The following is a 20,306-nucleotide window of genomic DNA, read 5'->3' as shown; positions in this document are numbered from 1 at the left end:
GACTCCTCTGCACCAGCTACACCCAAACCTTTTACAGTTTCACACTCATTCATGTGCTTTCACAGCAATAAAGATGTAGGAGGATTATGCAACAAGTATGTTTATATTCGTACATCATTAAAAAAAAAGTTGAAAATGTGGTCTTGTGGTCTTGTCAAATAGCTGTAATTTCCCTTCACTGCTATCACTAATTGGTGACGTGTTCCACTAAGGCGGTAAGCCCAGAGACTTATCTCCCAGTGTCTGGTGGAAAGCAGACTGGACCAGCTTTTCCTCTAGGATTTTTGCTTATGCTTAGCTCCATTCCGTTTCTTTTTTTATCCTGAAAAACTCCACTTCTTAATGATGACAAGCATACCCATAAGATGCTGCAGCCACCACTATGCTTGAAAATATGGAGAGTGTTACTCAGTAATGTGTTGTATTTGCTGTTTGGGGTTTTAGGCTGGGTTTCTGTACAGCACTTTGAGATATCAGCTGATGTACGAAGGGCTATATAAATAAATTTGATTTGATTTGATTTGATATTGGATTTGCCACAAAAATAACACTTCAGAACAAAAAGTGAATTGCTTTGCCACATTGTTTTGCAGTATTACTTTAGTGCCTTGTTGCAAACAGGATGAATGTTTTGGAATATTTGTATTCCGTACAGGCTTCATTCTTTTCACTCTGTCAATTGGGTTAGTATTGTGGAGTAACTACAATTACATTTACATTTAAGTCATTTAGCAGACGCTCTTATCCAGAGCGACTTACAAATTGGTGCATTCACCTTATGACATCCAGTGGAACAGCCACTTTACAATAGTGCATCTAAATATTTTAAGGGGGGTGAGAAGGATTACTTTATCCTATCCTAGGTATTCCTTAAAGAGGTGGGGTTTCAGGTGTCTCCGGAAGGTGGTGATTGACTCCGCTGTCCTGGCGTCGTGGGGGAGTTTGTTCCACCATTGGGGGGCCAGAGCAGCGAACAGTTTTGACTGGGCTGAGCGGGAACTGTACTTCCTCAGTGGTAGGGAGCCGAGCAGGCCAGAGGTGGATGAACGCAGTGCCCTTGTTTGGGTGTAGGGCCTGATCAGAGCCTGGAGGTACTGAGGTGCCGTTCCCCTCACAGCTCCGTAGGCAAGCACCATGGTCTTGTAGCGGATGCGAGCTTCAACTGGAAGCCAGTGGAGAGAGCGGAGGAGCGGGGTGACGTGAGAGAACTTGGGAAGGTTGAACACCAGACGGGCTGCGGCGTTCTGGATGAGTTGTAGGGGTTTAATGGCACAGGCAGGGAGCCCAGCCAACAGCGAGTTGCAGTAATCCAGACGGGAGATGACAAGTGCCTGGATTAGGACCTGCGCCGCTTCCTGTGTGAGGCAGGGTCGTACTCTGCGGATGTTGTAGAGCATGAACCTACAGGAACGGGCCACCGCCTTGATGTTAGTTGAGAACGACAGGGTGTTGTCCAGGATCACGCCAAGGTTCTTAGCGCTCTGGGAGGAGGACACAATGGAGTTGTCAACCGTGATGGCGAGATCATGGAACGGGCAGTCCTTCCCCGGGAGGAAGAGCAGCTCCGTCTTGCCGAGGTTCAGCTTGAGGTGGTGATCCGTCATCCACACTGATATGTCTGCCAGACATGCAGAGATGCGATTCGCCACCTGGTCATCAGAAGGGGGAATTGATCAATCTTCAGTGTTCTCCTATCACACTCACGGTGAAATCCCTGAGCGGTTGCCTTCATCTCTGGCAACTGAGTTAGGAAGGACACCTGTATCTTTGTAGTGACTGAGTGTATTGATACACCATCCAAAATGTAGTGAATCATTTAATCATGCAAAAGAGATGTTCAATGTCCGCTTTTTTTTTACCCATCTACCAATAGGTGCCATTTTTTGCGAGGCATTGGAAAACCTCTCTGCTCTTTGTGGTTGAATCTGAATTTGAAAATCACTGCTTGACTGAGGGACCTTACAGATAATTGTATGTGTGGGGTACAGAGCCACGGTAGTCATTAAAAAATCATGTTAAACACTATCATTGCACACAGAGTGAGTCCATGCAGCTTATTATGGGCTTGTAAAGCAAATGTTTACTATTGAACCTATTTCCGCTTGCCATAACAAAGGGGTTGAAGGATTATTGACTCAAGCCATTTCAGCTTTTCATTTTTTATTAATTAGTCAAAAAAATCTGAAAAACATCATTCCACTTTGACATTTTTGGGTACTGGGTGTAGGTCAGTAGTAAAATGAAATCTCAATTTAATCCATTAATAATTCAGGCTGGAAAAGAACAAATGTGGAAAAAGTCAAGGTGTGTGTATACTTTCTGAAGACACTATAAGTGTAGCCTACACGTCTATAATAGATGTGTAGGCTACACTTATAGTGTCTTCAGAAAGAGCTAATGAAGCTAAGAGCTAATGAAATAGTTAATGAGCTAATTGAGCTAATGAATTATGGGCTAATGCGCATACGCTTCTAACTTAGGTTACACATCTCAAAGTAGTCCGACTTCATTGTTTTGTTGTGAATTCATGCACCTGGCATCCCTGCTGCCTCGGCATCCCTGCTGCCTCGGCATCCCTGCTGCCTCGGCATCCCTGCTGCCTCGGCTATTCCTCTTAAATCTAATGGAGTCCCAAGAAAAAGCCAATCAATAGGCCTGATCAATACCTCCGCGTGCCCGGGGATCGCAGAGCAACGCGCAGATCTGCCATTTCATAATCTGTAAACTTTTTTTCCTTACACTTTGACAGCTAAATATTAGGGCTATAAATATTTACCTAACGAATGGCCTAATATCAAGCTAATATTTAACTTCTTACTTCGGCTACACATTGCTTGCCTCTCTTTTCCAGCTGTTACCATGCACAATAGCGCTGAATGTTTTGCCATTTTATTAATAAGCCTACAGTGTGCACGAGGATGGGTTGATCAGTTGATTGACAGGTGTACTGTAAAATGATAAACGTTCCTCTAGTGTGGATGCTCACCAACGTGGGTTCGAGTCCAGACTCGTGATAAACAGTTACTGCAAAACTGCAATCTGTAGGTGTTTGTTCACGTCCATCTAAGTCAACATTTGTAATTGGCTGATGAAGAATTTGTTGCAGGATATAATCACTGCCACCTGGTGAAGTTAGCATTGGGCTAACTTCATGTTATCTGATGGGACCAGCTACAATTTAGCGTTCTGTCACGTTTAAGTAAATCGACAATTTTTGTAGGCTGATAAGCAATTTGGGGCGGCAGCGTAGCCTAGTGGTTAGAGCGTTGGACTAGTAACCGGAAGGTTGCGAGTTCAAACCCCCGAGCTGACAAGGTACAAATCTGTCGTTCTGCCCCTGAACAGGCAGTTAACCCACTGTTCCCAGGCCGTCATTGAAAATAAGAATATGTTCTTAACTGACTTGCCTGGTTAAATAAAGGTAAAATAAAAATAATAAAAAAAAATGTTTGAGTCGGATAAACTGTTTAAGTTGAAATCTTTACTCATGTTCGCAAGTGTCCCCAAGGTAACTATCCACACATAGACATGGGCAGCAAACCTTCTCCGGTAACACAGGTTGGAGCAATGTGGGCTGGAACAAGGTACAGTAGAAGACATAAAACTGGAGAATGAGGCCGGATGAAAGCACAACAGTACACTTCACCACTGCAGTACAAACCCAATAGACCACATGCACATTAAACAGGGAATCTCACTAAGCCAATATAGCCTATAGAGCAGCCTGAGTGGCAGCCTGGAGGTGAGCATGATGATTATCTGCCAGTCCGAACTGACTGGAGCCTGTGTGGAAGTAGTCACTAACTACAGTCAATAACTACAGAGACACCTTTAGGAGGTCATGAACTTGGTCAGTGAACTAAACAGGAGTCCTAAAGCGAACTTCTGTCTACCGTTCACGACCACACACACAAACTTGACTCTTCTCTGCTGGATGAGCACAGTGTCGATATATCCTGTGCACATGGACAAACTGTCTGCAGCCTGAGATGTACGTATCGCCCCCTCTATCCCCCTTCCGCTCGCTCTTGCAAAACACGTACATTGAATAACAGAATGCCATTGGAGCATGCCGGGTTTTCTTTATTATTAGTGCTTGTTAAGGGAGGACGGGGGAGTAATAGTGAGCTGTCGGACCGAATCAATATCAAAAGTTTGTTTTTCTCTTTCTCTTTCATACATTTATCTTAATTTGTTATTTTTTGAATTTCTCTCATTCTCCCATCATATATATATATATATATATATATATATATATATATAACACAAAGCACATGTCCTTATTTTGGAGGAATCTTTTATATCATTCCACATTATTTAACTAAATGTATAAGAAAATAACATCTGAGCTCTAATCTAAAGTGACTTAAAACGGGTACGTCAGAGGTGTTCGTCATATGGATTCCGTAGATTTAATAGTCATACAGGTGACAATACTCCTAGTAAACTCTACCCAGAGGATCTCAGTAGAACCACCTGAACCTGTATGGGATTGGGTGAATGAGATTCCACAACCATGGGGTTTAACAAGAGGAGAGGAAGAGGAGGAGGAGGAAGAGGGACAGGTGCAGACGAAGGAGGAGGTGGAGCACAACAAGAGCAGAGGGGGAGGAGAAGGAGGAGTCAGCACGAGAGGCGGTTTAGGGGTGAGGAAGAAGAAGATGCACCTGAGCGGTCCGCCATCGCTCCTCCCAGTGCTGCTTCTCTACCTGAGTGTGCTCTACAGTGAGCTTCAGGCTAGAGAGCTTGGATAAGAGCGACTGGTAACACACATGGAGAGAGTAAGAGATAGACAGCTAGAGAGAGAGAAAGCCAGAAGGGGTAGACAGTAAGCTTGAAGATAGGAACAGTTTATCTCCAAAATTGGGGTTGCCAAGACCATCAAAGTAAATAAAGAGGAAATTACATTGCCTTCGGAAAGTATTCAGACACCTTTACTTTTTCCATATTTTCTTACATTACAGCCTTATTCTAAAACGGAATAAATGGTTTTGTTTTTCATCAATCTACACACAATACCCCATAATGACAAAGCAAAAAACGTTTTTTTTTATACATTTTTGCACATTTACTAAATATAAAAGACTGAAATATCACATTTACATAAGTATTCAGACACTTTACTCAGTACTTTGTTGAAGCACCTTCAGTACTTTGTTGAAGCACCTTTGGCAGTGATTACAGCCTCGTATCTTCTTGGGTATGACGCTACAAGCTTGGCACACCTGTATTTGGCAGGTAGCCTAGTGGTTAGAGCATTGGACTAGTAACCGAAAGGTTGCAATATTGAATCCCTGAGCTGACAAGGTTCAAATATGTTGTTCTGCCTCTGAACAAGGCAGTTAACCCACTGTTCCCAGGCCATCATTGAAAATAAGAATTTGTTCTTAACTGACTTGCCTAGTTAAATAAAGGTAAAATAAAAAAATAAAAAATACATTTGGGGATATACAGTTTCTCCCATTCTTCTCTGCAGATCCTCTCAAGCTCTGTCAGGTTGGATGGGGAGCGTTGCTGCACAGCTCTTTCAGGTCTCTCCAGAGATGTTCTATTTGGTTCAAGTCTGGGCTCTGGCTGGGCAACTCAAGAACATTCAGAGACTTGTCCCGAAGCCACTTCTGCATCATCTTGGCTGTGTGCTTAGGGCTGTTGTCCTGGGGAAGTTGAACCTTCACCCCAGTCTGAGGTCCTGAGCGTTCTGGAGCAGGTTTTCATCATGGATCTCTCTGTACTTTTCTCCATTCATCTTTGCCTCAAACCTGACTAGACTCCCAGTTCCAGCCGCTGAAAAACATCCCCACAGCATGATGCTGCCACCACCATGCTTCACCGTAGGGATGGTTCCAGATTTCCTCCAGGCGTGACACTTGGCATTTAGGCCAAAGAGTTCAATCGTGTTTCTCATGGTCTGAGAGTCTTTAGGTGCCTTTTGGCAAACTCCAAGCAGGCTGTCATGTGCCTTTTACTGAGGAGTGGCTTCCATATGGCCACTCTACCATAAAGGCCTGATTGGTGGAGTGCTGCAGAGATGGTTGGCCTTCTGGAAGGTTCTCCCATCTCCACAGCGGAATTCTGGAGCTTTGTCAGAGTGAACATCAGGTTCTTGCACTTCTGCCATTTAAAAATGATGGAGGTCACTGTGTTCTTGGGGACCTTCAATGCTGCAGACATTTTTCAGTACCTTTCCCCAGATCTGTGCCTCGACACAATCCTGTCTCGGAGCTCTACGGACATTTCTTTCGACCTCATGTCTTGGTTTTTTCTCTGACATGCACTGTCAAATGTAGGACGTTATATAGACAGGTGTGTGCAATTCCAAAACATGTCAAATCAATTGAATTTACGACAGGTGAACTCCAATCAAGTTGTAGAAACATCTCAAGGATGCAATGGAAGCAGGATGCACCTGAGCTAAATGTCAAGTGTCAAAGCAAAGGGTCTGAATGAGGTATTTCTGTTTATTTAAAAAAAAAAAAAATTAGCAACAATTTATAAAACACTCTTTTCACATTGTCATTATGAGGTACTGTGTGTAGATTGATGAGGAAAATCATACATTTTAGAATAAGGCTGTAAACGTAACAAAATGTGGGAGAAGTCAAGGGGTCTGAATACTTTCCGACTGTACCGTATGTGTTCAAAGGAAATTGGAATATTAATAAGCAAAAATAACAAAATAACTAAAGTGGGTGTCACAAAGTGCCATGTGAATGAACTACACTGACAGATAATTAGTGAACTATAAAGAAAAAAGGTGACAAATGATTTTTTACCTTTGTGGCCTTTAGTTTTTTCTCATACTGCGATTTCTCCCCCTCCAGCTCATCCACTTTACTCTTGAGAAACCGGAGTTCTTGCAGGAAGCCCTGTGAATAACACAGAACATACTGTAATGTTTTAGTTGAAAATAACTGTCCCTTTGATGTAAAATCTCCAAACTAAAAACATCATGCTCTTCACTGTGCCTTCCACACGAAAACACCAATTTCTCCACAGTCAAAAACCAGTGTTAGGATATAGACATTGTTCTCTCAGTTTATAAAGGAACATGTTACACCAAAAAGTAGAAGGGAAGGTTTTCAAAATCCCAAGTAGTTTGTTCCCTTGACAGCTGAAAACACCGTGCAGTTAAGACAAAAAGCTAAACCTCCACTTCCCAGGAAACACAGCAGGTGACCCTTTTAATATGTGACCAGTCAGTCAGTCCCCTATACTGTACTCAGTATGGATGGCTCAGACTACTTAAAAGGACAAAGTTTATGGCCATTACCTGTCAGTTAGATAGTCTGGTTTCCAGTTTGTTATAGCATCAATTAGGCACATTTTAAAAAGTTGTCTTTTTAAACTGGCAACTGGCAACAAGAAACTGGCAACAAGAATATAATGTTTCTTTGAAAATGTCATAAAGTCATAAAAAACATGTTAACAATGAATCTCATGTTTAGAGACAGGGTAGTTAGTAGCGTAAGCCATTACCAAGCCTAGTACTTGGAGAAAGTGATCAGCAAACCTTAATAAGATGACCCACGGATATGCAAACACACCACACCACTTACAATGAGTAACGCAGATTGAGATAACACCTGGACATGGAAGCAAACAGCACACGTGAACCACAGGATTCCCACACACTGTAGTAGTAGAGGTAGAGACGTCGGACACTGTAAGAGAAGCGGGTAGTGTTAAAGCCTGTAGAGGATTCCAGAAGGGTGAGGAGGACGGGGGTTAAGAGAGACGGGGGAGTGCGTCCATTTGGTTCAGAGAGTCTGCCTACATTCTGTCCTCCACAGCGACAGCAAAACTCCTCCACGTCAGAGCCACCCAAGCCCACGTCGGGGCATTGGTTGTAGGCCTTGCGGGCACCACTCTCCCCCTGGGCCTCCATGGCCCGTTTCTCCATGATCCGGGTATGGATCTCCTCCTGAAACCTACACATCTGCTCCTGGAGCTCGCTAATCAGATTTACCACACACTGTGAGAGGGAAAAAAAATACAAAACAGAAAACGGAGAAATAATAATAAAAAAAATTCAAAATTATATGCACTGTTGTGAGTTAAATGTTTCTATGTTGTTTTTTTAATCATTTTAAAAAAAAAATATGTGACACGTAACAGAAGTGGTTATTACTAGGATGAGGGTAAAGGGACCTCTGAGCTTCAATGCAGATCATATTTGACACGGTTAAACTGTCACATGCTGCCAGACAGCATAAGAAAAGTTCCTGACCTACTTTCCAAGTTCTCAAAGTGCAAATGGGAGGAACGGCTTGTCTGACTCAAGGGCAAAAGTTTGCTTTACTTCCCATGGGAATTGGAAAGCACCAAAGATTTAGGACAGAAAGTTGATTCCTAACTAAATTCTTAGCAGTTTGGCCAACTATGATTAAACCTAAGGGCATGTGAAACGGGAAGTCTCACTAACACAGTGGTATTCAAAGTGGGGGTCACGACTCCTCGTTGGGTCACGGGGGAACTGTAGTTGGGTTGCCAACATTAAAAAAAATGACACATTTCTATTCGACCCACGCAATGATTTGGTTTGTCAATTCATTTTGGCCCGCTTCCATATCGCCCGCCATGCTCTGCACTAAAAGTCATATCAAGCACTGCCAAGTGGGGCACGCCAAACAACACACACACACACACCGCTCCTCCCAGAGCAGTGGCGACTCGTCATTCAGGGCTGTTGTGAGCCCCAACTTTTGGGGGGGGGGGGTTGCCTGTTTTGCATGTTATTTTGACATTAATACGTGTCACATATCAGTTTGCAAGCAATGTCTCCTGCTGTACCTAATTCCAGCCCCCATTGCTCCGGAGAAAGATTGCTGCCCATGTCTATGTGTGGATAGTTACCTTGGGGGCATACTTGCGAACTTAAGCACAGATTTAAACTTAAACAGTTTATCCGGCTCAAAATGCTTATCAGCCAACAGAAATGGTTGATTTACTTACATGTGACAGAACGCTAAATTGCAGATGGTCCCATCAGATAACATGAATAACATGAACATGAAGCCCGATGCTAACTTCATCATCAGCCAATTACAAATGTTGACTTAGAAGGACGTGAACAAACACCTACATATTGCAGTTTTGCAGTAACTGTTTATCGCGAGTCTGGACTCGAACCCACGTTGGTGAGCATCCACACTAGAGGAACGTTTATCATTTTACAGTACACCTGTCAATCAACTGATCAACACATCCTAGTGCACACTGTAGGCCTATTAATAAAGTGGTAACACATTCAACTCTTTCAGGGTGCGTACATTGTCATAGTGACAGTGAAGATAATACCTCAATGTAGGCTACATACAATGATACATCATTTATTTAAATGTAGCATGTCATTGTTTGCCTCCTTGTTTAAGTGTTTTTTTTTTGGGGGGGGGGGGTTGCCTGTTTTGCATGTTATTTTGACATTAATACGTGTCACATATCAGTTTGCAAACAATGTAAAAAATAACCTACAAATCATTGAGAATATTGTAAGAACAGCCCGTGTTCTGAATTCTGCCATTGTACATTTCAAAGTGCTGAACAAATAGTTATATTGACTATGTCCATCCTAGCTCGCTCATTAATGTCTTAATAGAAATTATGGATTGCCTCTTATCCACTTGTGGTCCCCTTATGCCATAATTTGTACATCTCAATTGTCAGTAGAAACCACATTTGTTTAAGCAATTCAGCCATATCAGCTATGTTTTATTTATAAGACAGTAAATGAGGCTGAATGAACTGTTTCGCTGACAGACAAGCCTCAGCTGAGCCAGGTAGCAGTGGTAAGATGTTGGGACGGCTGTAGGTATGTCCCCTAACAGTTTGTGGGCACCGTTTGTCCCCGTTATAGTACAATTAATGTATTGTTTAGTGTTGTGTTGTATTTTTCTTTTGTTTGCCCCACTAAGATTTACATGCTAAAATCGCCAGTATCCCTGACCCACACACACTCCTACCTACACATGGGCTAGCCAGTGCACTGTATCATATCATCACTAACGGCACTGACGGAATATTCTACCAGACTGAAAGTTTAAATGTGTTGTAGGCTAAATGTTCATGCCATGTTTCTGTTCCAAAGGGTCCTTGCTGTAGCCTACAGAAAATGCCATCTTGGTTATCAAAAAGTTATAAGTCAAAGGATTTATACATGGGTTTAAATTACTACTAAAGGACAATAGGACACACAAGCGAGTATACATGAGACAACAGCTTTTGTGTGTCCCATTTACAGCTCACAGGGGATGGAAAGTAGCTCGGCTCCTAAAGGGTTGCATTCTGGCTTCAGTTTTTAAAGCTTGACAGTCAATAACCAAAAAGCAAAACGTGCAACAAAACACCATGCAAAGGAGAAACATGTAGACCTATTGCAGCAACATTTGAACAGTAGCCTGGCTACTCAACTACAAGACATTCTGAGTGCACCATACAGCGATGCTGCATTCAACTGCACTGGTGATCCATGCAGTTCAAAACAAATGAACAAAATGTTTTAAGTTAAAATGTTAAAATAACCTACAGCTACGATTTTGCTATTTGGAGTTATTAAGTACTTTTTGATTAGGGTCACAGCATATTATGCACCTGCTTTATGCCTCACTCTAATGCCAATATGCCTTGTCTACTGCTGTCTTGGCTAGTTTTTACTGTTTTATTTCACTGTAGAGCCCTCAGTCCCGCTCAAAATGTTATTTCGTCCCACCCTACACACATGCGGAGACCTCACCTGGCTTAACTTGTGCCGCCAGAGACGAAACCTCTCTCATCGTCACTCAACAGCTAGGTTTACCTCCACTGTACTCACATCCTGCCATATCCTTGTCCGTATATTATCCCTTGAGTCTATTCTACCACACCCAGAAATCTTCTCCTTTTATTCTCTGTCCCCAACGCACTAGAGAACCAGTTATTATAGCCTTTAGCCGTACCCTTATCCTACTCCTCCTCTGTTCCTCTGGTGATATAGAGGTTAACCCAGGCTCTGTAGCCGCCAGTTCCACTCCTATTCCCCAGTCGCTATCATTTGTTGACTTCTCTAACTGTAAAAGCCTTGGTTTCATGCATATTAACATCAGAAGCCTCCTCCCTTTGTTTTATTCACTGCTTTAGCACACTACGCCAACCCTGATGTCCTAGCCATGTCTGAATCCTGGCTTAGGAAGGCCATCAAAAATTCAGAAATTTCCATCCCCAACTACAACATTTTCCGCCAAGATAGAACTGCCAAATGGGGTGGAGATGCAGTCTACTGAAGAGTTCTGTCATGCTGTCCAGGTCTGTGCCCAAACAGTTCGAGCTTCTACTTTTAAAAATCCACCGTTACAGAAATAAGTCTCTCACTGTTGCCGCTTGTTATAGACCCCCTCAGCCCCCAGCTGTGCCCTGGACACCATATGTGAATTAATTGTCCTCCATTTATCTTCAGAGTCTGTACTGTTAGGTGACCTAAACTGGGATATGCTTAACACCCCGGCCATCCAGCAATCTAAACTAGATGCCCTCAATCTCACACAAATTATTATGGAACCTACCAGGTACAACCCTAAATCCATAAACACGGGCACCCTCATAGATCCTGACCAACCTGCCCTCCAAATACACCTCTGCTGTCTTCAACCAGGATCTCAGCGATCACTGCCTCATTGCCTGCGTCTGTAATGGGTCCGCGGTCAAACGACGACCCCTCATCACTGTCAAACGCTCCCTAAAACACTTCAGAGAGCACGCCTTTCTAACCGACCTGGCCCGGGTTTCCTGGAAGGATTAGTGACCTCTTTCCGTCAGTAGAGGATGCCTGGTTAGTCTTTAAAAGTGCTTTCCTCACCATTTTAAATAAACATGCCCCATTCAAAATATATAGAACTAAGAACAGATATAGCCCTTGGTTCACTCCAGACCTGACTGCCCTTGACCAGCACAAAAACATCCTGTGGCGTACTGCATTAACATCGAATAGCCCCCGCGATATGCAACTGTTCAGGGAAGTTAGGAACCAATATACACAGGCAGTTAGGAAAGCAAAGGCTAGCTTTTGAACCAGAAATGTGCATCCTGTAGCACAAACTCCAAAAAGTTCTGGGACACTGTAAAGTCCATGGAGAATAAGAGCACCTCCTCCCAGCTGCCCACTGCACTGAGACTAGGAAACACTGTCACCACTGATAAATCCACGATAATGAAGATTTTCAATTAGCATTTTTCTACGTCTGGCCATGCTTTCCACCTGGCTACCCCTACCCCGGTCAACAGCACCCCCCACAGCAACTTGCCCAAGTCTCTCCCATTTCTCCTTCACCCAAATCCAGATAGCTGATGTTCTGAAAGAGCTGCAAAATCTGGACCCCTACAAATCAGCTGGGCTAGACAATCTGGACCCTCTCTTTCTAAAATTATCTGCCGCAATTGTTGTAACCGCTATTACTAGACTGTTCAACCTCTCTATTGTATCGTATGCGATCCCTAAAGATTGGAAAGCTGTTGCAGTCATCCCCCTCTTCTTAGGGGGAGACATTCTAGACCCAAACTGTTACAGACATATATCTATCCTACCTTGCCTTTCTAAAGTCTTCAGAAGCCAAGTGAACAAACAGATCATCGACCATTTCGAATCCCTCCGAACCTTCTCCGCTATGCAATCTGGTTTCCAAGCTGGTCATGGGTGCACTTCAGCCATGCTCAGGGTTAGACTGTAAACTCTCCTTCCAGACTCAAATTAAGCATCTTCAATCCAAAATTAAATCTAGAATCAGCTTCCTATTTCGCAACAAAGCATCTTTCACACATGCTGCCAAACATATCCTTGTAAAACTGACTATCCTACCGATCCTTGACTTTGGCGATGTCATTTACAAAATAGCTTCCAACACTCTACTCAGCAAATTGGATATAGTCTATCACAGTGCCATCCGCTTTGCCACCAAAGCCCCATACACTACCCACCACTGCGACCTGTATGCTCTCATTGGCTGGCCCTCACTTCATAGTCATCGCCAAACCGACTGGCTCCAGGTCATCTATAAGTCTAGGTAGCACGCGCTCCAGCAGGTATATTTCACTGGTCACCCCCAAAGCCAACTCCTCCTTTGGCCACCTTTCTTTCCAGTTCTCTGCTGCCAATGACTGGAACGAATTGCAAAAATCGCTGAAGTTGGAGACTTATATCTCCCTCACTAACTTTAAGCATCAGCTGTCAGAGCAGCTTACCGATCATTGCACCTGTACATAGCCCATCTGTAAATATCCCACCCATCTACCTGATCCCCATACTGTTATTTATTTTTTTGCTCCTTTGCACCCAAGTATCTCTACATTCATCTTCTGCACATCTAGTAAGTGGACATTATAAAGGGCCATATTTTTTCAAATAAAACAATGGCCAGTTTGGGCCAGTTGTTTGCACGTAAAAAAAAAAAAAAAAAAAACACAACAGGCTATGTCTGTTTTTTCAATGTGGCCCGTACGCTGATTGAGTTTGACACCCCTGGTGTAGATGAACGGAAGGAGACAGGTAAAAAGAAGGATTTTCCCAGAAATGGGGTCCCCGCTGAAAAGGTTGAAATACCACTGCACTAACGTGCTGAGTATTAGTGCACAACTCCATATCCTGAATAGTAGGGAGGAGCGGTTTAATGTCCTAATCTTGGATACACTGACAGAAATGCCAGGCCTGTGGACAGAGGAAGTTTCATATGATAGTGCCAGATGATGTTACACTTACAGTACGGCTGATAAGACACACGCTCCCCCTCTATATATAGCTGTACGCTCTGAGCTTGGTGGTCGAGGGGAGGTCTCGGCGGTGAAAGTGTTTGCACTTGTGGAATGTTCCAAGTGAATTTCTGCCATTCCCCATTAGTGCATGGGGCCCAGCAGCTGTCACTTCCAGGGACAAGTGTTTGTGGATGAAACAAATGCAGACTGGTTTCATGTTACCACGGCAACACGACCTGCATTGAGTCCAGCTCTGTCCGGATATCATTGATTTATGGGACGGGGGCAGAGAGGCGTGACCCGACAAGCTGTGTACATTACATGTTCCCCCTCAGTCAGTATAACTTACTCTGTCCCCAAGACATCTCTGCATAATGTCACAGTCAGATTGCTCTCGATTATTGCAATACTTCATTAGAAATACAACCGAGATTTGACTTCCCACAGATGTCACTATTGTATTCGATCTGCTATGCATATGTCTTTAGCGTTATGCTCAGTTGATGATTGCTCATCAGAATTTCTTGAATACAGCCGGCGTTTCTGCTCCGTGCCATTTCTCATCTGCCCGCTTGTCTGTCAGAAGATCTCGTTTAGGCCCCGTCGTGTTTTCGCGTCTCAGCCAATTTCCGTCCCTGTTTATCAGTCTCTATATTGCCTTCTGGGGCAGCGAGGGCGTTTGGGTGCACTGGACCTCAGCGTTCGTCCACAACACTAAATCATGTTTATTTAACACATGGTCAGATTCTCTATGATACAGACAGACTGGGGGTTGTGATTGGGCTGAGGCTCTGATGATACCCACACAGACAGACTGGGGTTGTGACAGGGCTGAGGCTCTGATGATACCCACACAGACAGACTGGGGTTGTGACAGTGCTGAGGCTCTGATGATACCCACACAGACAGACTGGGGTTGTGACAGTGCTGAGGCTCTGATGATACCCACACAGACAGACTGGGGTTGTGACAGGGCTGAGGCTCTGATGATACCCACACAGACAGACTGGGGTTGTGACAGGGCTGAGGCTCTGATGATACCCACACAGACAGACTGGGGTTGTGACAGGGCTGAGGCTCTGATGATACCCACACAGACAGACCGGGGTTGTGACAGTGCTGAGGCTCTGATGATACCCACACAGACAGACTGGGGTTGTGACAGGGCTGAGGCTCTGATGATACCCACACAGACAGACTGGGGTTGTGACAGGGCTGAGGCTCTGATGATACCCACACAGACAGACTGGGGTTGTGACAGGGCTGAGGCTCTGATGATACCCACACAGACAGACTGGGGGTTGTCACAGGGCTGAGGCTCTGATGATACCCACACAGACAGACTGGGGTTGTGACAGGGCTGAGGCTCTGATGATACCCACACAGACAGACTGGGGTTGTGACAGGGCTGAGGCTCTGCTGATTCCCACACAGACAGACTGGGGGTTGTGACAGGGCTGAGGCTCTGATGATACCCACACAGACAGACTGGGATTGTGACAGGGCTGAGGCTCTGCTGATTCCCACACAGACAGACTGGGGTTGTGACAGGGCTGAGGCTCTGATGATACCCACACAGACAGACTGGGGTTGTGACAGGGCTGAGGCTCTGATGATACCCACACAGACAGACTGGGGTTGTGACAGTGCTGAGGCTCTGATGATACCCACACAGACAGACTGGGGTTGTGACAGTGCTGAGGCTCTGATGATACCCACACAGACAGACTGGGGTTGTGACAGGGCTGAGGCTCTGATGATACCCACACAGACAGACTGGGGTTGTGACAGGGCTGAGGCTCTGATGATACCCACACAGACAGACTGGGGTTGTGACAGGGCTGAGGCTCTGATGATACCCACACAGACAGACTGGGGTTGTGACAGGGCTGAGGCTCTGATGATACCCACACAGACAGACTGGGGGTTGTGACAGGGCTGAGGCTCTGATGATACCCACACAGACAGACTGGGGTTGTGACAGGGCTGAGGCTCTGATGATACCCACACAGACAGACTGGGGTTGTGACAGGGCTGAGGCTCTGCTGATTCCCACACAGACAGACTGGGGGTTGTGACAGGGCTGAGGCTCTGATGATACCCACACAGACAGACTGGGGTTGTGACAGGGCTGAGGCTCTGCTGATTCCCACACAGACAGACTGGGGTTGTGACAGGGCTGAGGCTCTGATGATACCCACACAGACAGACTGGGGTTGTGACAGGGCTGAGGCTCTGATGATACCCACACAGACAGACTGAGGGTTGTGACAGGGCTGAGGCTCTGATGATACCCACACAGACAGACTGGGGTTGTGACAGGGCTGAGGCTCTGCTGATTCCCACACAGACAGACTGGGGGTTGTGACAGGGCTGAGGCTCTGATGATACCCACACAGACAGACTGGGATTGTGACAGGGCTGAGGCTCTGCTGATTCCCACACAGACAGACTGGGGTTGTGACAGGGCTGAGGCTCTGATGATACCCACACAGACAGACTGGGGTTGTGACAGGGCTGAGGCTCTGATGATACCCACACAGACAGACTGGGGTTGTGACAGTGCTGAGGCTCTGATGATACCCACACAGACAGACTGGGGTTGTGACAGTGCTGAGGCTCTGATGATACCCACACAGACAGACTGGGGTTGTGACAGGGCTGAGGCTCTGATGATACCCACACAGACAGACTGGGGTTGTGACAGGGCTGAGGCTCTGATGATACCCACACAGACAGACTGGGGTTGTGACAGGGCTGAGGCTCTGATGATACCCACACAGACAGACCGGGGTTGTGACAGTGCTGAGGCTCTGATGATACCCACACAGACAGACTGGGGTTGTGACAGGGCTGAGGCTCTGATGATACCCACACAGACAGACTGGGGTTGTGACAGGGCTGAGGCTCTGATGATACCCACACAGACAGACTGGGGTTGTGACAGGGCTGAGGCTCTGATGATACCCACACAGACAGACTGGGGGTTGTGACAGGGCTGAGGCTCTGATGATACCCACACAGACAGACTGGGGTTGTGACAGGGCTGAGGCTCTGATGATACCCACACAGACAGACTGGGGTTGTGACAGGGCTGAGGCTCTGCTGATTCCCACACAGACAGACTGGGGGTTGTGACAGGGCTGAGGCTCTGATGATACCCACACAGACAGACTGGGGTTGTGACAGGGCTGAGGCTCTGCTGATTCCCACACAGACAGACTGGGGTTGTGACAGGGCTGAGGCTCTGATGATACCCACACAGACAGACTGGGGTTGTGACAGGGCTGAGGCTCTGATGATACCCACACAGACAGACTGAGGGTTGTGACAGGGCTGAGGCTCTGATGATACCCACACAGACAGACTGGGGTTGTGACAGGGCTGAGGCTCTGCTGATTCCCACACAGACAGACTGGGGTTGTGACAGGGCTGAGGCTCTGATGATACCCACACAGACAGACTGGGGTTGTGACAGGGCTGAGGCTCTGCTGATTCCCACACAGACAGAATGGGGTTGTGACAGGGCTGAGGCTCTGATGATTCCCACACAGACAGACTGGGGTTGTGACAGGGCTGAGGCTCTGATGATTCCCACACAGACAGACTGGGGTTGTGACAGGGCTGAGGCTCTGATGATACCCACACAGACAGACTGAGGGTTGTGACAGGGCTGAGGCTCTGATGATTCCCACACAGACAGACTGAGGGTTGTGACAGGGCTGAGGCTCTGATGATTCCCACACAGACAGACTTAGGGTTGTGACAGGGCTGAGGCTCTGATGATTCCCACACAGACAGCCTGGGGTTGTGACAGGGCTGAGGCTCTGATGATTCCCACACAGACAGACTGAGGGTTGTGACAGGGCTGAGGCTCTGATGATTCCCACACAGACAGACTGGGGTTGTGACAGGGCTGAGGCTCTGATGATACCCACACAGACAGACTGAGGGTTGTGACAGGGCTGAGGCTCTGATGATACCCACACAGACAGACTGGGGTTGTGACAGGGCTGAGGCTCTGCTGATTCCCACACAGACAGAATGGGGTTGTGACAGGGCTGAGGCTCTGATGATTCCCACACAGACAGACTGGGGTTGTGACAGGGCTGAGGCTCTGATGATTCCCACACAGACAGACTGGGGTTGTGACAGGGTTGAGGCTCTGCTGATTCCCACACAGACAGACTGGGGTTGTGACAGGGCTGAGGCTCTGATGATTCCCACACAGACAGACTGAGGGTTGTGACAGGGCTGAAGCTCTGATGATTCCCACACAGACAGACTGGGGTTGTGACAGGGCTGAGGCTCTGATGATACCCACACAGACAGACTGAGGGTTGGATAAAAGCGTCTGCTAAATGGCATATATTATTATTATTATTATTGTGACAGGGCTGAGGCTCTGATGATTCCCACACAGACAGACTGAGGGTTGTGACAGGGCTGAGGCTCTGATGATTCCCACACAGACAGACTTAGGGTTGTGACAGGGCTGAGGCTCTGATGATTCCCACACAGACAGACTGGGGTTGTGACAGGGCTGAGGCTCTGATGATTCCCACACAGACAGACTGAGGGTTGTGACAGGGCTGAGGCTCTGATGATTCCCACACAGACAGACTGGGGTTGTGACAGGGCTGAGGCTCTGATGATACCCACACAGACAGACTGAGGGTTGTGACAGGGCTGAGGCTCTGATGATACCCACACAGACAGACTGGGGTTGTGACAGGGCTGAGGCTCTGCTGATTCCCACACAGACAGAATGGGGTTGTGACAGGGCTGAGGCTCTGATGATTCCCACACAGACAGACTGGGGTTGTGACAGGGCTGAGGCTCTGATGATTCCCACACAGACAGACTGGGGTTGTGACAGGGCTGAGGCTCTGCTGATTCCCACACAGACAGAATGGGGTTGTGACAGGGCTGAGGCTCTGATGATTCCCACACAGACAGACTGGGGTTGTGACAGGGCTGAGGCTCTGATGATTCCCACACAGACAGACTGGGGTTTCGACAGGGCTGAGGCTCTGATGATACCCACACAGACAGACTGAGGGTTGTGACAGGGCTGAGGCTCTGATGATTCCCACACAGACAGACTGAGGGTTGTGACAGGGCTGAGGCTCTGATGATTCCCACACAGACAGACTTAGGGTTGTGACAGGGCTGAGGCTCTGATGATTCCCACACAGACAGCCTGGGGTTGTGACAGGGCTGAGGCTCTGATGATTCCCACACCGACAGACCGAGGGTTGTGACAGGGCTGAGGCTCTGATGATTCCCACACAGACAGACTGGGGTTGTGACAGGGCTGAGGCTCTGATGATACCCACACAGACAGACTGAGGGTTGTGACAGGGCTGAGGCTCTGATGATACCCACACAGACAGACTGGGGTTGTGACAGGGCTGAGGCTCTGCTGATTCCCACACAGACAGAATGGGGTTGTGACAGGGCTGAGGCTCTGATGATTCCCACACAGACAGACTGGGGTTGTGACAGGGCTGAGGCTCTGATGATTCCCACACAGACAGACTGGGGTTGTGACAGGGTTGAGGCTCTGCTGATTCCCACACAGACAGACTGGGGTTGTGACAGGGCTGAGGCTCTGATGATTCCCACACAGACAGACTGAGGGTTGTGACAGGGCTGAAGCTCTGATGATTCCCACACAGACAGACTGGGGTTGTGACAGGGCTGAGGCTCTGATGATACCCACACAGACAGACTGAGGGTTGTGACAGGGCTGAGGCTCTGATGATTCCCACACAGACAGACTGAGGGTTGTGACAGGGCTGAGGCTCTGATGATTCCCACACAGACAGACTTAGGGTTGTGACAGGGCTGAGGCTCTGATGATTCCCACACAGACAGCGTGGGGTTGTGACAGGGCTGAGGCTCTGATGATTCCCACACAGACAGACTGAGGGTTGTGACAGGGCTGAGGCTCTGATGATTCCCACACAGACAGACTGGGGTTGTGACAGGGCTGAGGCTCTGATGATACCCACACAGACAGACTGAGGGTTGTGACAGGGCTGAGGCTCTGATGATTCCCACACAGACAGACTGAGGGTTGTGACAGTGCTGAGGCTCTGATGATTCCCACACAGACAGACTGGGGTTGTGACAGTGCTGAGGCTCTGATGATTCCCACACAGACAGACTGAGGGTTGTGACAGGGCTGAGGCTCTGATGATTCCCACACAGACAGACTGAGGGTTGTGACAGGGCTGAGGCTCTGATGATTCCCACACAGACAGACTGAGGGTTGTGACAGGGCTGAGGCTCTGATGATTCCCACACAGACAGACTGAGGGTTGTGACAGGGCTGAGGCTCTGATGATTCCCACACAGACAGACTGAGGGTTGTGACAGGGCTGAGGCTCTGATGATTCCCACACAGACACAGCCAACACCACATGAAAAGTTGACATCGTTATGTTCATATGTTATACATATATATTTCTTAAATGTATAATATTACATTATCATTGTAATTGCACACAAATTAATGTCAGACATGCACCTACTACCCCAATGCTCTGTTGCTGATGACTGGGACAAATGCAGGAGTAGATTTCAGG

At 46.8% G+C, this 20,306-nt stretch overlaps 1 protein-coding gene across 4 annotated transcripts in view; it reads right to left on the bottom strand.

The window, feature by feature from the left end:
• LOC118401016 (liprin-beta-2-like) overlaps positions 1-20,306 on the bottom strand; it is a 121,404-nt gene that overhangs the window by 27,061 nt on the left and 74,037 nt on the right. For 3 of the 4 annotated variants that reach the window (XM_052474763.1, XM_052474764.1, XM_052474765.1), the window contains exons 7-9: positions 7,775-7,972; positions 6,774-6,866; positions 4,668-4,796 (exon numbers count right to left, since the gene is read on the bottom strand). In XM_052474763.1, coding sequence (XP_052330723.1) covers positions 4,668-4,796; positions 6,774-6,866; positions 7,775-7,972 — 420 coding nt within the window. The remainder of the gene's footprint in view (positions 1-4,667; positions 4,797-6,773; positions 6,867-7,774; positions 7,973-20,306) is intronic. The other variant, XM_035798132.2, reaches the window with a different exon arrangement.

Source organism: Oncorhynchus keta, chromosome 22 (assembly GCF_023373465.1).
Source record: "Oncorhynchus keta strain PuntledgeMale-10-30-2019 chromosome 22, Oket_V2, whole genome shotgun sequence".
Classification (NCBI taxonomy): Eukaryota; Metazoa; Chordata; class Actinopteri; order Salmoniformes; family Salmonidae; genus Oncorhynchus; species Oncorhynchus keta.
The sequence above is the reverse complement of the archived record's forward strand: the minus strand, read 5'-3'. Positions and strand labels throughout refer to the sequence as shown.